Here is a 17,907-nt window from a genome sequence, read left to right as displayed (position 1 = left end):
CCTTATTGGAAGTGAGACAAAGTTCTCTGACGTGTGTGTGTGTCTGTCTGTCTGTCTGTCTGCCTGCCTACGTGTTTGAAAGACATGAACCTCCTTGTTTAGTGACTAGAGCAGTGTTTCTCAACCTTCCTAATGTTGCAACCCTTTAATAAAATTCCTCATTTTGTGGTGGCCCCAACCATAAATTTTTTATTGCTTCTTCATAACTGTAATTTTACTATCATGAATCATAATCTAAATATCTGATATGCAGGATATCTGATACGTGACCCCCAAAGGGGTCAAGAGCCATAGGTTGAGAACTGCTCACTGTTTTAGAGTATTTAGATTATAGGTATGCATCACTATTTGTAATCTGTAAATTTTGCTTTGCTATAGAAAAAAATGTTTTAATTAGTATACTGTACATAGTAATATTAACTTTAATACTGTTCACCACAACTTTATATTTTTTAAGATTTTTATTTATTTTATATATGTGTGAGTACATACAGTACACTGTCGCTCTCTTTAGACACATCAGAAGAGGGCATCGGATCCCATTACAGATGGTTGTGAGCCACCATGTGGTTGCTGGGAATTGAACTCAGGACCTCTGGAGGAGCAGTCAGTGCTCTTGAGCCATCTCTCCAGGCCCTTTATTTTTATATTGTAAGGGATACATTTGGGGGCAATGTAAAGACTCAGTAGACAAAGTACTTGAGTTCAAGCATAAGAACTGTGTTCAGTGTCCAGCCCTCCACTAACAATGGCAGGTATGGTGCACGTGCTTGTAGTCCTAGGGCTTGGCAGACAGAGACAGGACGAGCCATGGAGTTCAGCAGTCTGGGGTCTGGTTGAAGAGGCTGATCAGAGGACGGTAGGTACCAGAGGCAGTCGTCGTCTGACTCCACCCACATTCACTTTACTTCCCACACTCATGGAAAATGAATATTGTTATCAATGTGTTAACTATGCACAGGACCTGGGCTCAATTTCCAGCACCCACATGGTGGTTCACAACTATAGGTAACTCCTGGCCCAGTGGATCTAATGCCCTCATTGATCTATTTTATTTGATAAGCTTTGTTTTAACTATTGTATATGAAAAGTTCCTCCTGTCTGTTTTGTTCTTTTGGTGTCAATGATGACTGAGCTAAGTCTGTAATGTTTCATAAGGAAATGTTCCGTACAGAGGGGAGCAAATGAAATGTCTCAGGACATGATGGATTTACATCATGAGAGCAGTCAAGGAATCCAAAGAGGGCCAATGTGGCTAGCTAGAGAGTGAGATAGAGACGTGCACAAAATGACACCAGGCACTGCAGGATGTGGTTTTATTCCTGAGAGAGAAAAAAATGTTAATGCATGATGAGGAGGGGAATATTATTATTACTTTCATTCATTAGAAAGTTCATTCAGAGCTCTGAAGTTGTTACTCTACAGTCCACAGTTGCTAGGTAGGTGGCAGAGTGAAGATCTAAACTATCAGGAAGCTATCAGCTTTATTTTCAGCCACTGTAGGTTTCCTGATTAATGTCCAATTACTTCTTTGAACTGGTTAAAAATGATCATCTTAAACTACTTTGACCTGTATTATATATGATGGTAAGTGTCAGAAATATTTTGCCATGTCTTTACGCCAGTATGTATGTATGTATGCATGTACGTACGTACGTACGTATGTATGTGTATAAATGTGTGTGTGTGAGTATGTATAAAGGTTTAAAGATAAATGAGAAGAATAGAAACAGAGCCTTGGCAATGTGGCCAAGGCACTTAGGTAATAATCTATCTTACCTCAGAGGTACATTCTTGATAATCAATTCCTGGAACAAGTGAGGACTTTTTGGCAGGAGGAACATGAATACTTTCATCAGGACTGCAACGAAATCTCTTCCTAGATGTAAGATCCAAATTAGCAGGAGGCTTTTCAGAATTGCCACTTCTAGGAGATAAGGACGTAGCATCTTGAACAACTGAAGAGGTTTGTAAACTCCCACTGCATAGAAAGCAAATGTATGCAAAATCAGTAAATTAAAAGCTGCTGAATGAAATCACTATTCCAATGAAAGTCCTCATGAGTAACAGAAATACAAGCTGGTAAATAGTTTGGGGTGTGCATTCATACTCAATGGCTCACAACTTAAATCCAACATTGGATTAACTATAAAGATCACACAAAGCATTTTCCTTGTCTAGAAAGCTTTAATTCTCTAATAACAAGTCAAATAAGTGTCACATGATGAAAAGTAATTCATTAGTCATGTCTCAAAAGCAACAAGACAGAACTGTATGGCAGATACACTTTTGGGTTGTTTTTTGATTGTTTTGTTGGCTGGTTTTGGCTTTTCCTGGTTTTGAGACAGGATATTTCATGTAGCTCTGGAGGTCCTGAAACTATAAATAGACCAGGCTGGCCTCTGCCTCCTGTGTGCTAGGATTAAAGAAAGGCATATGCCATCATACATGTCTCTAGTATACATATTTAAATGAGATCTTCATCAAATATAAAAGCATATTGTCTTCTCTAAGTTACCACATAGTTACTAAGTCAGATCTCTACAACAATCAGCAACAGTGTCAGTGACTATCATAGTACTCGCTTGTATAAGACAAGTAACCCGCGGAGGTAAAGGAAAGACAGGCCCTGATACAGCAATAGTGTCTTTCCATACCCAACTCTTAACAATATAGATCAGACAGACAGGCAAAACACTCTCATGGAGATATGCTAAGTTGCACTAAAGATCAATGGATGTACACACAGAAATTTAATAATACACCAGCATAAAAATTTGACTAAAGAAATCAGAAGGGAAAATAAAAATTTCCTAGGAATTTTGGAGATGGCTTAGTGAGCAAAGTGCACACCACAAGAATGAGAGTCTGAGGAGAGATCTGCAGTCTGTGACCTTAGAGCTTTGCTTGTTGTGAAGGGGAGGAGCAGTGAGACTAGCCTGTCAGTCTAACTAAATTAGCGAGATTCCTATCTGAAAACACAGACGGAAGGGGCTCAGGAGTTGAGAGTACTTGTTTCTTAGCTGGATGTAACAATGCATTCCTTCAATAACAAGACTCAGAGGCAGAGGCAGATGAAGCGTCTCTGGTGAGTTTGAGGCTAGACTGAACTACAAAGAGAGTTCTGGGACTGCCAAGAGTACATAGGGAAACTGTCTAAAATCTAAAAAAAAAAAAAGGAGGAGGAGAAAGAAAAAGAAAGAAATTGAGAATACTTGTTCTTGAAGATCTGGGTTTAGTTTTTAGCATGGTAGTTCACAACCATCTGTGGTTCCAGTACCTATATAGGAAAAGCTAAACCTAGTAGAAAGTTTATAGCTAAGGCAGTTAAATTAACATTAAAAAGAAAAATAAGGCTGGAGGCATAGCATAACCAGCAAAGCAGTTACCCTGAAAGCATGAACTCAATGTTAGGAATTCACATGAAAAAGGCTGGGCATGGTGGCATGTATTCCCAGGGTTAGAGAGGTGGACAAAGGCTAATCACTGGGGCTTATTGACCAACAAGACTGGCCTATTTGGTGAAGTCCAGGCCAGTGATAGACTGTCTCAAAGTTGTATTCTGACTTGGTATAAAATAAATATGATAATAAAATGTATATTATCTTCATTTAGTAGTCTTTGTACTGAGCTAATTCTGTTAAACAGTTTATATATACTCTAATCACACAAGGTATTGGGTTTTGCTATAAGTAAACACAAACATAAATATAACATCTTAAACATACACATACATACCAAAAGCAAGCAAACAAACAAACCCAACAAATTACAGTGTGCAAGCAAGGCTTTAGGAAGGCAGCAGCAACTGAATCCAGAAATGGAAGATGGAAAGTAAAAGAAAGGATCAAGGAAATAAAGCAGACGCTTTGCCAACGCAAAGGAAAAGCCTCTCCTCAAATGCTGAAAGAGAGCTATTACAATGCCGCTGAAATTAAAAAGATCACTTAGGAATATTTTGAAAACTATATGCCAATAAACTGCAACCTCTAGAAGAAATACACAAATGTCTGGTGCATATGATCTGTTAAAATCAAAGTAAGAGGATATTTAAAAGCAAAGCAAAACAAAACCAAAACCTTAATTAGGTTAATAACTAACACAGAATTGAGATTGTAGAAATAAAAAGTACTCAATAAAGATCTAGAACCAAAGGAATTCACTACTAAATCTTACCAAATTAAAAAACAAAACAAAACAAAACAAAACAAAACAAAACAAAAAGAAATCAATCTACTGAACAAAACGAGGCTCTTTCAAACCCGCTCTCTGAAGCCAGTATGACCTTGCAAAACCCGACACAAGTAAATACAACTATGGACCAACATCCTTGCTACATACAATAGAGATTTCAATAAAATATTTGCAGATGGAATTAAATAAGTATTCTCCCTTGTAACTTGTCATACTCTCTTGAGTTCTTTCTCACTTTTCCTTAATCTATATTTATTCAGCTGAAAAGAAATCTTAAGAGAGATTGCATACCATGATCTAGAGAATTTCATTCCAACGTGTGCGGATGGTCTAATATCACTAATAACTAACAGCATATAAATATACTCAAGAATAAATATTACATAATCACCTCAATAGATTAGGAATTAAGTCTGATAAAATTCAATACCTTCATGATAACCCCCCCAATAATTATGACTAGAAAGATGCTGCAACACACTAAAGGATGGATATGATAAATTCACAGACATCCTATCAAACACAACAAAAATGAAAGCACTTAATCTAAGACCAGGAACCAGACAGACTTCACACTCTGATTAACACAATACTTGAAACTCTAGCTGTAACAATTAAAGAGATGAAAAAGAGACAGTAAAAGGAAAAGAGCCAAACTATCCCTGTGTGCAGATGATACTATTCTACACACAGAAAATCCTAAATATTCCACCCAAAGATTCTCAGAACAGGGAAATAAATGCAGCAAAGTAGCATATAAAAGTAAACATACAAAATTCAGTAACATTTTGGGGGGGGGGTGTCTTCAAAGCAGGGTTTCTCTGTGTAGCCCCAGCTGTCCTGGAATTCAATCTGTAGACCAGCTGACCTTGATCTCAGAGATCCACCTAAGCCTCTGCCTCTGCGCCTCTCTGCCTCTCTGCCTCTGCCGGGATTAAAGGCATGGGCTACCACAACCCAGCTTCAATAACATTTCTATATACCAGTAATAAACTCACTGAGAATGAAACAAGAAAAAAAATACCATTTCATAACAGCCTAAAAACAAAACACAAAAACAAACACAAAACCAAACCCTACAGCAAGTGAAAAAAGACTTTAAAGACTGAAATGACAATCGCTGAAGGAACAGAAGATACTAGAAGATGGAATACCCTCCCAGGTTCATAGATCAGGGAGTTAAAATTGCTAAACCAGTTTTAAAAGCTAAAACCATTATACTGGCTAGATTTTATCAATTTGAAACAAGTCAGGATTATCTGGGAAGAGTTACCTCAATGGAGAAAATATCCTCAAAAAAAATCTAAGGATAGACCTACCTTATGATCTACATATATGTAGATCTGAAGGAAATGAAATCAGTGTGCAAAAACGAACACCCAAATGGCCATGTTTAATGTAATATTTTTAGTACCAGTCAGATCATAGAAACTATGACATCAGGCCAACTACCCATCAACAGATGAGCAGATTTAGAAAAAGTTATGGGCATGTGTGTACACACACACACACACACACACACACACACACACACACACACGGATTTGTTACTCAAGCAAAAGGAAAAATAAAATGTGTGACTACCAAGAAAATGAGCAGACTTGGAACACCGTGTTATGTGAAATAGCCTACACATAGAAAAACAATCACATTTTTTTCTCTTATGTAGACATTAAAAATAGAAACAAAAATCGTGCAAAAGTAGAAGTGACTTTCCGGTGGATGACAGGGAGCAGGGCAAAGTACAAGAGGACAGACAAGGTGGAGCACCATCTTCCCCCATGCGCCCATTACACTGTTGGTGTCTAGCTCACTTACTACTTGACAGGTAAAGGTTTAACTGCCTTACCTCAGGTCCCCTGCAGGTTCTGCTGCATTCCCAGACCTGACCAATATAGGTGCTGGCAGCAGAGAGCTCGGCATTAACTGCATGGCAGCGTCAGCGAATCCTTCTGTTGCATGGGTTGGGATTTCCACCAGAGTTAAGATGAAGGCTTGTTCATCTTCTCCATCTTGCTGTCCATTAGCAAATAGACTCACTGTTGAAGTTAAAAGTTAGCAATGAAAAGGTAAACCAAGAAATAGTACAAAATCATTATTTCATCTCTAAAATGACTCTTGTAACATACAGTGCCAAAAGTAAGTAAAAACATAAAACACATCTCCCAACCCCAATGGCCTAGGGAAGCATTTATAATTTTGAGTAAAATTGATAAAATTTACATTTGTATTTTATGACTGCCATTGGCTTATTTTAAATTTGTGCTCCCCCCACCCCTATTTACATGAAAGCCAGGTATGGTGGAATATGCTTGTAATGTTCGAATTAGGAAGACAGAGGCAGGAAGATTTCTGTGACTTTGAGGCCAGCCTAGTCTACTTAGCAAGGTCCAGGACACAAGGGACTACAAAGAAAAACCCTACCTCAAAAAAAAAAGGAGGCTAAAATGAAAAATGACACTACACATTATGATACATATTTGCTGGAAGCAGCCTGTCATACCTGTGACATCCTGGGCACTGGTGCTGTCTTGCTGGGCTGCTGGAACATGGGATGGTACACTCTGCCATTAAAAAGAATGGAAAAGACACTGAGGCTTGAGAAAGTTTCTGACAGTCTGACATATGGTAAAGAGACAGCGTCTTCAAATTAACAGGCTTATCTTAAATAAGCTTAAAATAGCCTGATTAAATTGTCAGATGCAATTATTCCATAATTTTTCAGTGTCAGAATGGAGGTCAAACTCCTCCACTTTGTCTCCATTCCCAGCACAGCAGACGCTTGAGTCAGGACCTCTCAGTGGAGACAAGCTGCTCTCTTTGCCTCCACTGTGAGTTGCTCCTGTTTTCTACAAACTACCAATAAACAGATTGTAATTTTCTAATGCTTAGAATCTTTAGGCTTTCATTTTAAAACAAACACTGCCAACAACTGACTCAAGCAAGTCTTGTCAACAGATACCAAAGCTACTGTTAAGAAGAGCTAGGTTGCCAATCACAAAAGAACACACATGATAGGCACTCACTGATAAGCGGATATTAGCCCAGAAACTTAGAATACCCACGATACAATTCACAGACTACATGAAACTCAAGAAGAAGGAAGACCAAAGTGTGGATATCTCATTCCTTCTTAGAATGGGGAACAAAATACCCAGGAAGGAGTTACAGAGACAAAGTTCAGAGCTGAGACTGAAGGAAGGATCACCCAGAGACTGGGGATCCATACCATATACAACCACCAAACCCAGACACTATTGCATATGCCAGAAAGCTTTTGCTGAAAGGACCCTGATACAGCTCTCTTGTGAGGCTATGCCAGTACCTGGCAAATAGAGAAATGGATGTTCACAGTCATCTATTGGATGGAACACAGGGCCAGGAAGCTGGAGTGGGTGCATTGGGGAGCAGGATAGGGGGCTTTGGGGATAGCATTTGGAATGTAAATGAAGAAAATATCTAATAAAAATAAAATTAAAAAAGCAAAAATAAAAATAAAAATAGAAAGAGGAAGAGGAAGAGCTGGGTCTCACTGGACACATACCCAACATGAAGGGGAAAAAATGTCCTCATACCATATAAATCTCACAGATCCCACCCCAGCCAAGTGATTAGGCAGTATCTTCACTGATATGTTAAAGTCACATTACCCTACACAAAAGGAATGACAGACTTTGCATTGCCTCTGTAGCAATGGAGAGCTAAAACAGCAACACTCACTGCTTCTCCTCTGTAAGGCATCTTTTTCTTAGGAAAGCTGTTATGGCTACAACTCATGAATGTGAATTACTTTCAAACAGATCAGGTTTGAATCCAGGAAAGCAAAGATGGGAAAGTTCTTTCTTACAGATCTTTGTAATTTTTTTAAGTCTGAAATTATTTCAAAGTAAAAGTTAAAAAGCAAAAAAGTGGGGATGACCTAGAAAACAAATCTTGACATTGGATGTAGAGAAATTCCTTTCTACCTGAAAAAAACATGGTGTTACACCTATTGCTAAAAGATGTGCCTTTTCTTTAATAAGCTACTTTATTCTGTACTTCAAAACTCAAATACTTTCCTATCCAAGGATCTTTTTAAAAACAGTATTAATGCCTCTCCTTTCCAGAGACTAAATTTGATGGTTCCAGTCCATCACAGAACCTATCACACCAGATACCAACTGAATATCAAACCATTCAATTATTCATGTTTCCCAAAGCTTTGTACCCTAGTGCAGCCTCAGTGTCCCTCACGGAGTAATATCTCAGGAAACATTTATTCTGAGGATGAAATATAAAGATCAGAGCAAGGATGCAAGAAGTTAATTTCTCAAGCTTTTCTAACAAAACTGGGTAATAATTGTATTTCAGGACAGTGCTTCTCAACCTGTCATTCAAACCCCTTTCACAGGGGACATATATTAGAGATCCTGCCTATTAGATATTTACGTTATGCACTGGACATTGCTTTACCTCTGGCCCATGAAGCACGGGCACGTCGCTGCCTTTAGGGGTTTCTTTGAGGGCTTCTTCAGCAGCACTCTCACCAAAACTCTGACCCGAATCGAGTGTCTGCTGCCCTATCTCAGAAGAAGCAACTACAGTGCCCGACACTTGAACCTCTCGCAAGGTCTCCTCATGATCTTCAATTCTGAAACAGTTTCAATACATTATTTTAAATCAGTCAACCAAGCACAAAATTATTTTTAAGACTAAGTATTATCATTGGATGTAATGTTTTCAACTTTAAAAATGTTAACCCCAGTGGAATTCTGTGGCTTGCGAGAGCTAAGGTATGGCAGGGTCTCTTCCCTCCTTTACCTCGCAGGTAGGACTGCTTCTTGAGAAACACTGGCCCCTTCAACATCACCCACACACTGCGAATGCTCCTCTTCCTTAGCTTCTGCTGCTGTGACTGGTGCAAGGCTTTTATCTTCTAATTCTACTGCTTTGGAATCATCTCCCTCAGCTTCTTTAAAAAAGGGGGGGGATACACAATATATAGTTCAAAATAGTACCGCTAAATCTCCACATTAGAAACATATTCTCTCTAAAAAACAGATTTGGTTACCCCTCCAAGATTCTCATACTCAAAAATCAGCTAATTCACAACACAGAAGAATGGGGTTTGCCAAGATTTTTGAAAAGTAAACATGATTAATGAAAACTGCATTGCACATACTTCATTTTTGGGTGACAAAGCAATTGCATCCCTATTTGTGGTTCTATAGTATCATAATTAAAAGTAGTGCTGTAATTAAGGGCTGGCAAATGGCTCACCAGCTAGCTAACAGTGACCTGTACAATCCTCAGGACCCACACATGACAGGAGAAAACTGACTCCCACAAGTTGTCATCTGAAAGTCTCACATCCTCTGTGGCATATGCACACCTACCTACACACACACCTAAGACACAAATACACACAGAAACTCACTCATACAGACACACATGCACATACACATATGCAAACACCCACTCATACATAATACATGCAATAATACATAATTTAAAAACTAATGACAAACCCACACCCAAAAGAGGATCAGAAGTAAGTACAAGGGTCTGTCTAATAATTCCACCACAGCAGATGTCTGGGAGAGATGTAGTTGTGTGGCAGGTGAGGGGGCTTGGTGGGTAACGGCAGGTGCCATCAAGTTTTTCAACCACTGGGTCTCGCTGTGATAGAACTGACACCAGCAAGTTTTCCTGTATCCTAACACATGCACCATGGCATGTGTACAGGTGCAGGAGACATGCACACACAGACACACACACACACACACAAACACACAAGGTACGTGCAATAGAACTTTAAATGATATCACACACTGGGGAAGAAAAATACTTCTAAATATAAAGAATGGTGTGAACCTAGGCAGAAGAGTGGGGTAAACTGACAAAGAGACCACAAATGTACTTCTGGATACTGCTCAAGCCAGTTCAATGAACTAACTAACTGCATATACTGTCAGACATTGATGGCTGAAAGGAAATGTCAGATATCAGGAACCCAAAACTAGTGGGGAATGGTGCTAGTTATCCAGATTTTCTAAGCATGAATTCAATAATCTAGGAAGGGTATGGCTTCCATTACTTTTCCTAAGGAATCAGACCTTTGGCAAGAAGTAGAAGAGGAAATGAAGGTAGAAGTTAATGTATGCATCACAATATATTAAGACCATTTTAAAAATGAGAAAGCTCAAGTAGTTAAAAACACTTGCAAATCAGGCAGAAGAACTAAGTTTGAGTCCCAGCTCTTACATTTGTTAATCAAGTTCGAGGGATCTGGCATACTCTTCTGGCTTCTGCAGGCACCAATCACAATAGAGTGCACATACATACATGCAGGCAAAACACTCATACACATAAAATAAAATAAAAATAAAATAAAATAAAATAAAATAAAAATATGAAAGAAACAATCAGAAGCCAGCGTGCAAGTGCAATGATCTGATTTGAATCCCTGGAATCCACGGAGAAGGAGAAACCCAAGCCTGCCCTCTGATCCCCACATGTATTTAGTGGCCTACATGCCCACACGCCCACATACACACACACGCAGAAAGCTTAAAAAAAATAAAAAAGAAAAAGACATGTATCATTAGTCACATTTACAATGAAATCCTGCTTCACATCACGACAATGATAATGAAAAGATAATACTGTCTTGGAGGGCTGTGGATGTAAAACACCTTTAGTGTTTTAGGTCCCTGAGTTCAAATTCCAGCACCACTAAAGAAGTTAGATGTCTAGGAGGGGACAGAAACTAAAATTCTTTGCGTCGGGAAGATTGAAATAGGAAGATTCCAAGTTCAAGGCCAGCCTAAACTACACAGTGAGGTTCCTAGTGAGCTTTGAATGCACAGTGAGACCGACAGACAGACATCAGACAGAATCTGACAGACTGCTGGTTAACAATAGAAAGCCATGCGACTATCCTTTTTAATTTAATTTAAGTGCTACATGACATATAAAAGTTGCCACGAAAATAACTGGAATCTTCTTGAAAAAAACTAATGGTTACTCCAAAGATGAAGCTCAGTGACAGAGTACGCTTAGCATATATGAAAGCCTGAATCCAACCCTAGCATGGCGGAGGGGGCAAAAGAGCAATATTGCATGACCCAGAAATTCTACTTGGTATGTATAAACCCAGGAGAAATAAGAACATCCATGAATGTTCATAGCAACATTACTCATAGAAAAAGGCAGATACATGCTCACCAACAGATAATGAGCAAAATGTGGTATAGTTACACAGTATTATTTGTCAATAAAAGGAAACCAGGTCCAGAGAGTAAAAGCTCTGACCAAGAACCTGTGGCAGCCTGTATGGTGGGAGGAGAGGACCAACTCCACACGGTTGTCTTCTAACCTCCACGTCCACAGTCCCAGGTGACACACACACACAGCAGTACATTTTTAAAAGTATTTTATACATGATATAAATGAATCCTGAAAACATGCCAGGTAAAAAACACCAGACTCAACTATATATTGTATGTTTCCATTAGCATGGCATGTACAAAGATACACTGGAATTAGTGGCTGCTGACTGTGATACTTAAACAATTTGGTGAGCAGAACACCACTAATTTGCAAACTTCAAATGGGCAAATTGTACTGTATATGAATCATGGCTCAATAAACAAACAATACTTTTAGTTTAGACAGCCTCTGCCTCCAGAGAGATGTGAATCAGGAGTGTTCTCACCTCACCTCCAAACAGTCATGTGAACAAAAAATACTGGCACACAGAAAATAAATTTAAAACTATTTATTATTCCAAGAGCTGCATTGCCACAGTGAGCACATGAAGGTTAGAGAACAACTCGGGGCAGCCAGTTCTCTCTCTACCTTTATATAGGTTCCAGCGATCAAACTCCGGTATATAGACTGGTGTGGCAAGTGCCTTTACCCATCAAGCCATCTCACAGGCCCCTGACCTATCTTTTGTCAACATAATTTTCTAAAAGAAAAATTAAACTCACCTCTTTGAATTTCCACTTGGGTCCCTTTACTTATGCAGAAACTGGCAACTTCCTGATGACCACCAGACTCACTGATCTCTAAAGTCTTCTCAGAATTTAGTTCAGCTGTAACAACCACACTCGCCATTCTCAGATGTGTGCTCAGCGTAGAAGCTGTATTCCTAAAAGGAAAAAGATGCGAAGTCATGAGAGTCCCTTTGGTGTGTCTGTCTAGTACTGATACAGTTAATACACCACCATTCAGATACCACACTGTATGTAAATGTTTGCTCCTCTGTCTGTTCTGACAAAGTATCAACACAACATGAGGCTCCCCTAAAACTCAAACCACCTCTTGCTTCAGCCTCCAGAAGGCTGTACCACCACACCTGGCAAATGGTCATTTCTGAATGCTAAAATTAAAAAGAGGTTAAGTTTGCTAAGAGCCCTAAGAAGATTTGGAGGCCATGTTTGTAAAACATTCATATAAACCTATTTTACTTCAAAGACACAGAAAACACACTACTGTGGTTTTATATGCAAACTAACAAACCAGTATCAGTGTCAGATAATCTTTAGCACAAGCATTACTAGAAGCTAATAACTAAACTGGTGCTGTTAAATCTTTGTTAATTGAATGTTGAAATTACCAGGCTGGCAGGGTCTCCTCCACTGCTTCTTCCACCACAGCAGCGTCTCTATTGCTTTGTTCCTTTGATACAATCCTGTTTTCTTCAAATGATGCATGCGATGTACTAATGACAGGTGAACAAACCTCCTGATAGTCATGAACAATTTTTTGATTTACATTATCTGGGCTAAAAGGAACATGACTTTTATCCTTTGAATGAACATCAGGAAATACACATACTCCTACTGCAGAAGAAAATAGGAAATTAAAATTGATCCAATTTTAATAGCTATTTGAATAAAATTCCTCAACATTTAATAGCTGTCTAATTTAATTTCAGTATTAAAGTTTGTTCTATTAGGATCCAAATTTAATTTCATTATTTCACATTTCGTTCAAGAATATGATCTGTAATAAGATTAATTATTCTTATCACTAAATTTTTGGGGTACTCTAAGTAAAAAACTAGTCTTGTTATTTTCAGTAACTATATACCTAAATGGTTTCAAAACAAAGTATCTTCATTTACTAATTTTTGAAAATTGTACTTTAAATACTAGAAATTTGTACCAGCGCCACTAAAATATTCTGCCTGAGAATGAAATCCTGCCTGGAACACAAATTAGACACTCCTCTGAAAAATGCACAGTTGTGAACTTCTAAGTCATACAGTGAAAGTGAACGGTAGATCAACCATTACCAGTCAAAACAACTGCCTATAATACAATTACCTATAGTTAAAGATAATGAATAAAGGCTTTAGCTTTTGGGATAGGAGATCTGGCTCAGTTATAGAGCACTTGCCTAGCAAGCAACGCTCTGGGTTCAATACCTTTTACCACAAAAATAAAAATTAAAACAACTATATAGTTTTATATTGAACTAATTAATGCATTTAAGATTTAAGTTGGCATTTCTTTTGGCTTCTTCACTACTGTAGAATAACTCATCTCAGAAACTATTTGCCCCTTTATAGATTTATATCAGTTATGATCACCATCATAACAAGCAGGAATCCTTTTGCTAAAAGAAATAGTGATCAGTGGTCAATGATCCACAATATCCAGTGTTTATGATGCTATGACAGGCTGAGGATTTATCAGGTAATTATTCTGTGAGTACAAATTACCCCCACTCCCCAGCTCTTTTACATCTGCCAAGCTTGGCTAGCCTGGAGTTCACTATGTAGACCAGGCTGCATGCAAACTCAACAGAGATCTGCCTATTTCGGCTTCCCAGTGGCTGGAAATTAAAAGGCAATCTAGCCCAGCCACATAATTCTTGTATTTTTAGTTAGGAGCTTTGCTTTTTTTTTTTTTTTTTTTTTTGGTTTTTCGAGACAGGGTTTCTCTGTGTAGCCCTGGCTGTCCTGAAACTCACTTTGTAGACCAGGCTGTCCTTGAACTCAGAAATCAGCCTGCCCCTGCCTCCCAAGTGCTGGGATTAAAGGTGTGCACCACCACTGCCTGGCAGCGTTGCTATTTTTTAACAGCTGAAGTATCTCTCCAGGCCCAAACTATTCTCAATAAGCCAACTGTATCCTCTCAAAATGTTTGCCACTGCATCTGAAGAGACTAAGTAAAATAATGATTAATATAATCTCTTTTTGTGAAAAACAACACTGACAATTTCTAACATAAAAACCTAAAGACTAGAGGTTACTTAGCATGTACCTTGTTAACACATTTTTAAAGGTTTTGACTCTGGGTAGGATTTATCTCCCAGACTTACCATCCCCCTGTCCAGGAATGATCTCTGACTGCAATACTATATCTCCCATTGTAAGTAAAGTTATGGCGGCTTCCGTGCTTCCATCACTGGGACCTTGAGAAAATATACCAACATTAAACATCAACATTAATCTAGACGTCTCGTCTCTTAGGAAGACTTTATGCTCAGATCTGTCTTCTAGTAAGCAGTTGCAACAGCCCTCACACCACTATCCCAGTCCTCAGTCACAGTCTGCTCCCATCACACGACATGTTTATAGCTCACCCATGCTGCCTTTACTCACAACAGACACTTCCCACACAGTAACTGCGCCGCTCCAGGAGACATCAGTGCTTCATGACTGCACACTGATTCTAGGCTCACCTTCTAGGTTCTGAGAAACTCAGGTCCCTATCTACATAACAGGTTAATGTCTTGGTTCTACATTTTAGCATACTGTCCCATTTACCTAACATCACCGCTAATCATTACAGTACAGTTAGCCAAACAGTCTTAATCAATTCTTTGTTAACAGTTACCTGGTTCTTCTTGGGTCTGTTCACCTATGTCCATTTCCTAAAAGAAGGAAAAACATGTTAAGTGTTTCCCCCAAACAAATATTCTGGTTTTGTTGTTTTTAAGCATTAGCAAGTGTTTTTTACAGGTCTTTCTGTGTTTTTAGTTATGATAGTAAATCTTTCCGTAATGTATGTTTATCCATAAAGGCTCACAGGTAAGAACGGAAATACTAACTTAGAGACCAAACTCTCCTGTTTCCTACTCCTGACCTCTCTGTCTCCTCTTCTTACATCTTCACAGTCATGACCCTCCATCTCTACTCAAACCTGCTACCAGTATTCACCCAATAAAACTACTTACCACACTGTGTGCTAAAATGTAACAAATGTCAGTACATGATGAGAGGACAGGAGACAGCTGTCCAGAGAGGAGCGCCAGGAGCTCCACTGACCTGTTGTCCAGTGCAACTGTCAAACATGAATTAAAAACCAAATTTTCATAGTCCTAGAGTTGGTTATAAGAGCAAAACCAAATGAGAAACAGCTATTCAGCAAGATCTATATACAACTGGTAGCTAAAACAGCATTTGTGAAACACATGCTCAATGCAGCCTTCCGACTTCACCTAAGCTGTTGTGGGCTCTCTCCCTGCCACAGGTGTCAGAAAAACAAGACTTCCGCACCTAACACCATATGACCATCAACAACAAAAACCCATGGATAATAGCTGTTGTGGATAGCCCTGGGGCTAACTATATTTGGTATTAATTCCATTCTTCTGTGAGTGTCTTCGAACAAGGAATGAGCTTCCCACCTTAATTTGTAAAATAAAGGAGAGCTGATGATTGGGCAGATAAAAGGGAAGGTGGAGAGGAAGGGAGAGAGAATGAGAGAGAGAGAGAGAGAGAGAGAGAGAGAGAGAGAGAATGGAAGAGGGAGAGGACGCAGAGGAGGAGGCAGAAGACAAAACAGAGCACATGGCCTGGAGAAACCACAAGTTCTAAGGGGTCATAGAGGTGGAAGATGGTAGATCTATCCAATCTAGGTGCACAGCGTGTATTCATATTAACTGAGTTGTGTTTACATTACCAGGGCATCTTTGGGTTGGAGATTTACCACAACAAATAGCTATTAGGACATGACGAAAGACATTTGAAATACTAGTCAACAACACACAAACATATCAAAGTCATCCTCAGGGAATTAAGCTTCCTACAACACACAAACCATTGTTATTACAACCTGTCAATATGGTAACAAAAACATATACATCTTTAGCAATGCAAAAAATAAAAACTCAAAACTACACATGACAAAGTCTAAAACCCTTTCCTGACAAATACACAACAAATCGGCACAGAAAGGTTTCCTCAGCCTGAGAGAGACATCCTTAGAAAACCTAACAGCTACCACTTTACTTAATGGCACAAGATCAACTGCTTTCTCCCTAAGACCAAATCAAGAATGTCCAACACTCAGAAGGCAGTGGCAGGTGCAGCCTGGTCTACAGAGTGAGTTCCACAACCACCAGAGTTACACAAAAGAAACTCTGTCTTAGGAAAAGAAGAGAGACTATTCGCTTATACCATGTCTAGGAAGTGATTTACAACAGAGGCTCTAGCCAAGGCAATCACGTATGAAAGAGAAATAAATCACACTTAATCTGGAAAGTACTGTACATTGAATTTCAAATTTCCGATATTAAAAATGTATCTTCCCTGGAAAAGGTCTATTAAACGTCCTCAGTTTAAAACAAAACTATAGGATTGACTCCAATTCAATGAATGTGTCAATAACAGCTAAGAACACACACTGTCATAAGGCAATGGAAGCCACGGCTGGGATGTCAAGAAAGGATGAAGCATTACTAGATTAAGGGGAAGAAAGGGAAGGGGAAGGGGAAGGGGAAGGGGAAGGGGAAGGGGAAGGGGAAGGGGAAGGGGAAGGGGAAGGGGAAGGGGAAGGGGAAGGGGAAGGGGAAGGGGAAGGGGAAGGGGAAGGGGAAGGGGAGGAGGGGGAAGGCGAAGGGGGAGGGGGAAGGGGAAGGGGGAGAGGGAAGGGGAAGGGGAGGAGGGGGAAGGGGAAGGGGGGGAGGGGGAGGGGGAAGGGGAAGGGATGGTTTCCTCCTCAGATCTACTAGGAAAACCTACTAGAAGTGGTGCATATATATGCATGCAAGCAAAACACGCGCACACACACAAAATAAAAACAAATGTAACTTTTGTTGTTTTTTTAAATACATCTCTACTATCGCATTTATGATAATGTAGTTAGTTTTATATAGTTACTATAATTTATTTAGTATAGATTTAGGCCTCAGAATTCTGAGGTCAAAGTCTATAGTGATACTGAGCTTTACAAAACAAATACAAAAGTAAGTTTTACAATCAAAAGTAAAACCCTTGATAATTCGCAAAGTTCAACTCTTTATAAAAACAGTTCCCCACATGAGAGGGGGAAAAAAATCAATATTATGAAAATAACCCTGCACTCACTCTTCCAGAGGTAAGCAGACAGAAGACACTTACAAACGATGGCGGATACACAGCTTTTTCTGCTTGCACAGCCTGAGCTGTTGTGTCCACGTGTGAAAGCTGATGTTCAACAACAGTCATGTCTGCAACGTCCATGGTTATCTCAAGCTGTCAGAAGAAGGATCATTGTTTTAATTTGACAAAGTACAAACATTAAAAGACCTCATTTTCTATATTAACAAGCAAAATTAAACATTAAAATGCAGAAATATGCCTCAGCTACACAACTTAAAAACCAAACTCCATTAATTCTTAGTGACTAACAACTTAGCAAAAGTACAACACTACATTTCTGAGGGGACAAGGGCTTTACAACCCATTATCAAATTTTCTATAGATAACCTGTGAGGAGCTGACATATCATTTCA

At 39.1% G+C, this 17,907-nt stretch overlaps 1 protein-coding gene across 4 annotated transcripts in view; it reads right to left on the bottom strand.

Annotated features, from left to right (window-relative positions):
* The window catches only part of Bdp1 (BDP1 general transcription factor IIIB subunit), an 88,374-nt gene that overhangs the window by 11,205 nt on the left and 59,262 nt on the right, over positions 1-17,907 (bottom strand). For 3 of the 4 annotated variants that reach the window (XM_021180075.3, XM_029468190.2, XM_029468189.2), the window contains exons 26-35: positions 17,534-17,647; positions 15,027-15,063; positions 14,509-14,601; positions 12,797-13,022; positions 12,168-12,328; positions 8,995-9,145; positions 8,647-8,824; positions 6,698-6,758; positions 6,044-6,233; positions 1,780-1,981 (exon numbers count right to left, since the gene is read on the bottom strand). In XM_021180075.3, coding sequence (XP_021035734.1) covers positions 1,780-1,981; positions 6,044-6,233; positions 6,698-6,758; positions 8,647-8,824; positions 8,995-9,145; positions 12,168-12,328; positions 12,797-13,022; positions 14,509-14,601; positions 15,027-15,063; positions 17,534-17,647 — 1,413 coding nt within the window. The remainder of the gene's footprint in view (positions 1-1,779; positions 1,982-6,043; positions 6,234-6,697; positions 6,759-8,646; positions 8,825-8,994; positions 9,146-12,167; positions 12,329-12,796; positions 13,023-14,508; positions 14,602-15,026; positions 15,064-17,533; positions 17,648-17,907) is intronic. The other variant, XM_029468188.2, reaches the window with a different exon arrangement.

This window comes from Mus caroli, unplaced genomic scaffold, assembly GCF_978045245.1.
Source record: "Mus caroli unplaced genomic scaffold, Mus_caroli_1 scaffold_15, whole genome shotgun sequence".
Lineage (NCBI taxonomy): Eukaryota > Metazoa > Chordata > Mammalia > Rodentia > Muridae > Mus > Mus caroli.
Note: the sequence above shows the minus strand (reverse complement) of the source record. Positions and strands in the feature narration are given on the sequence as shown.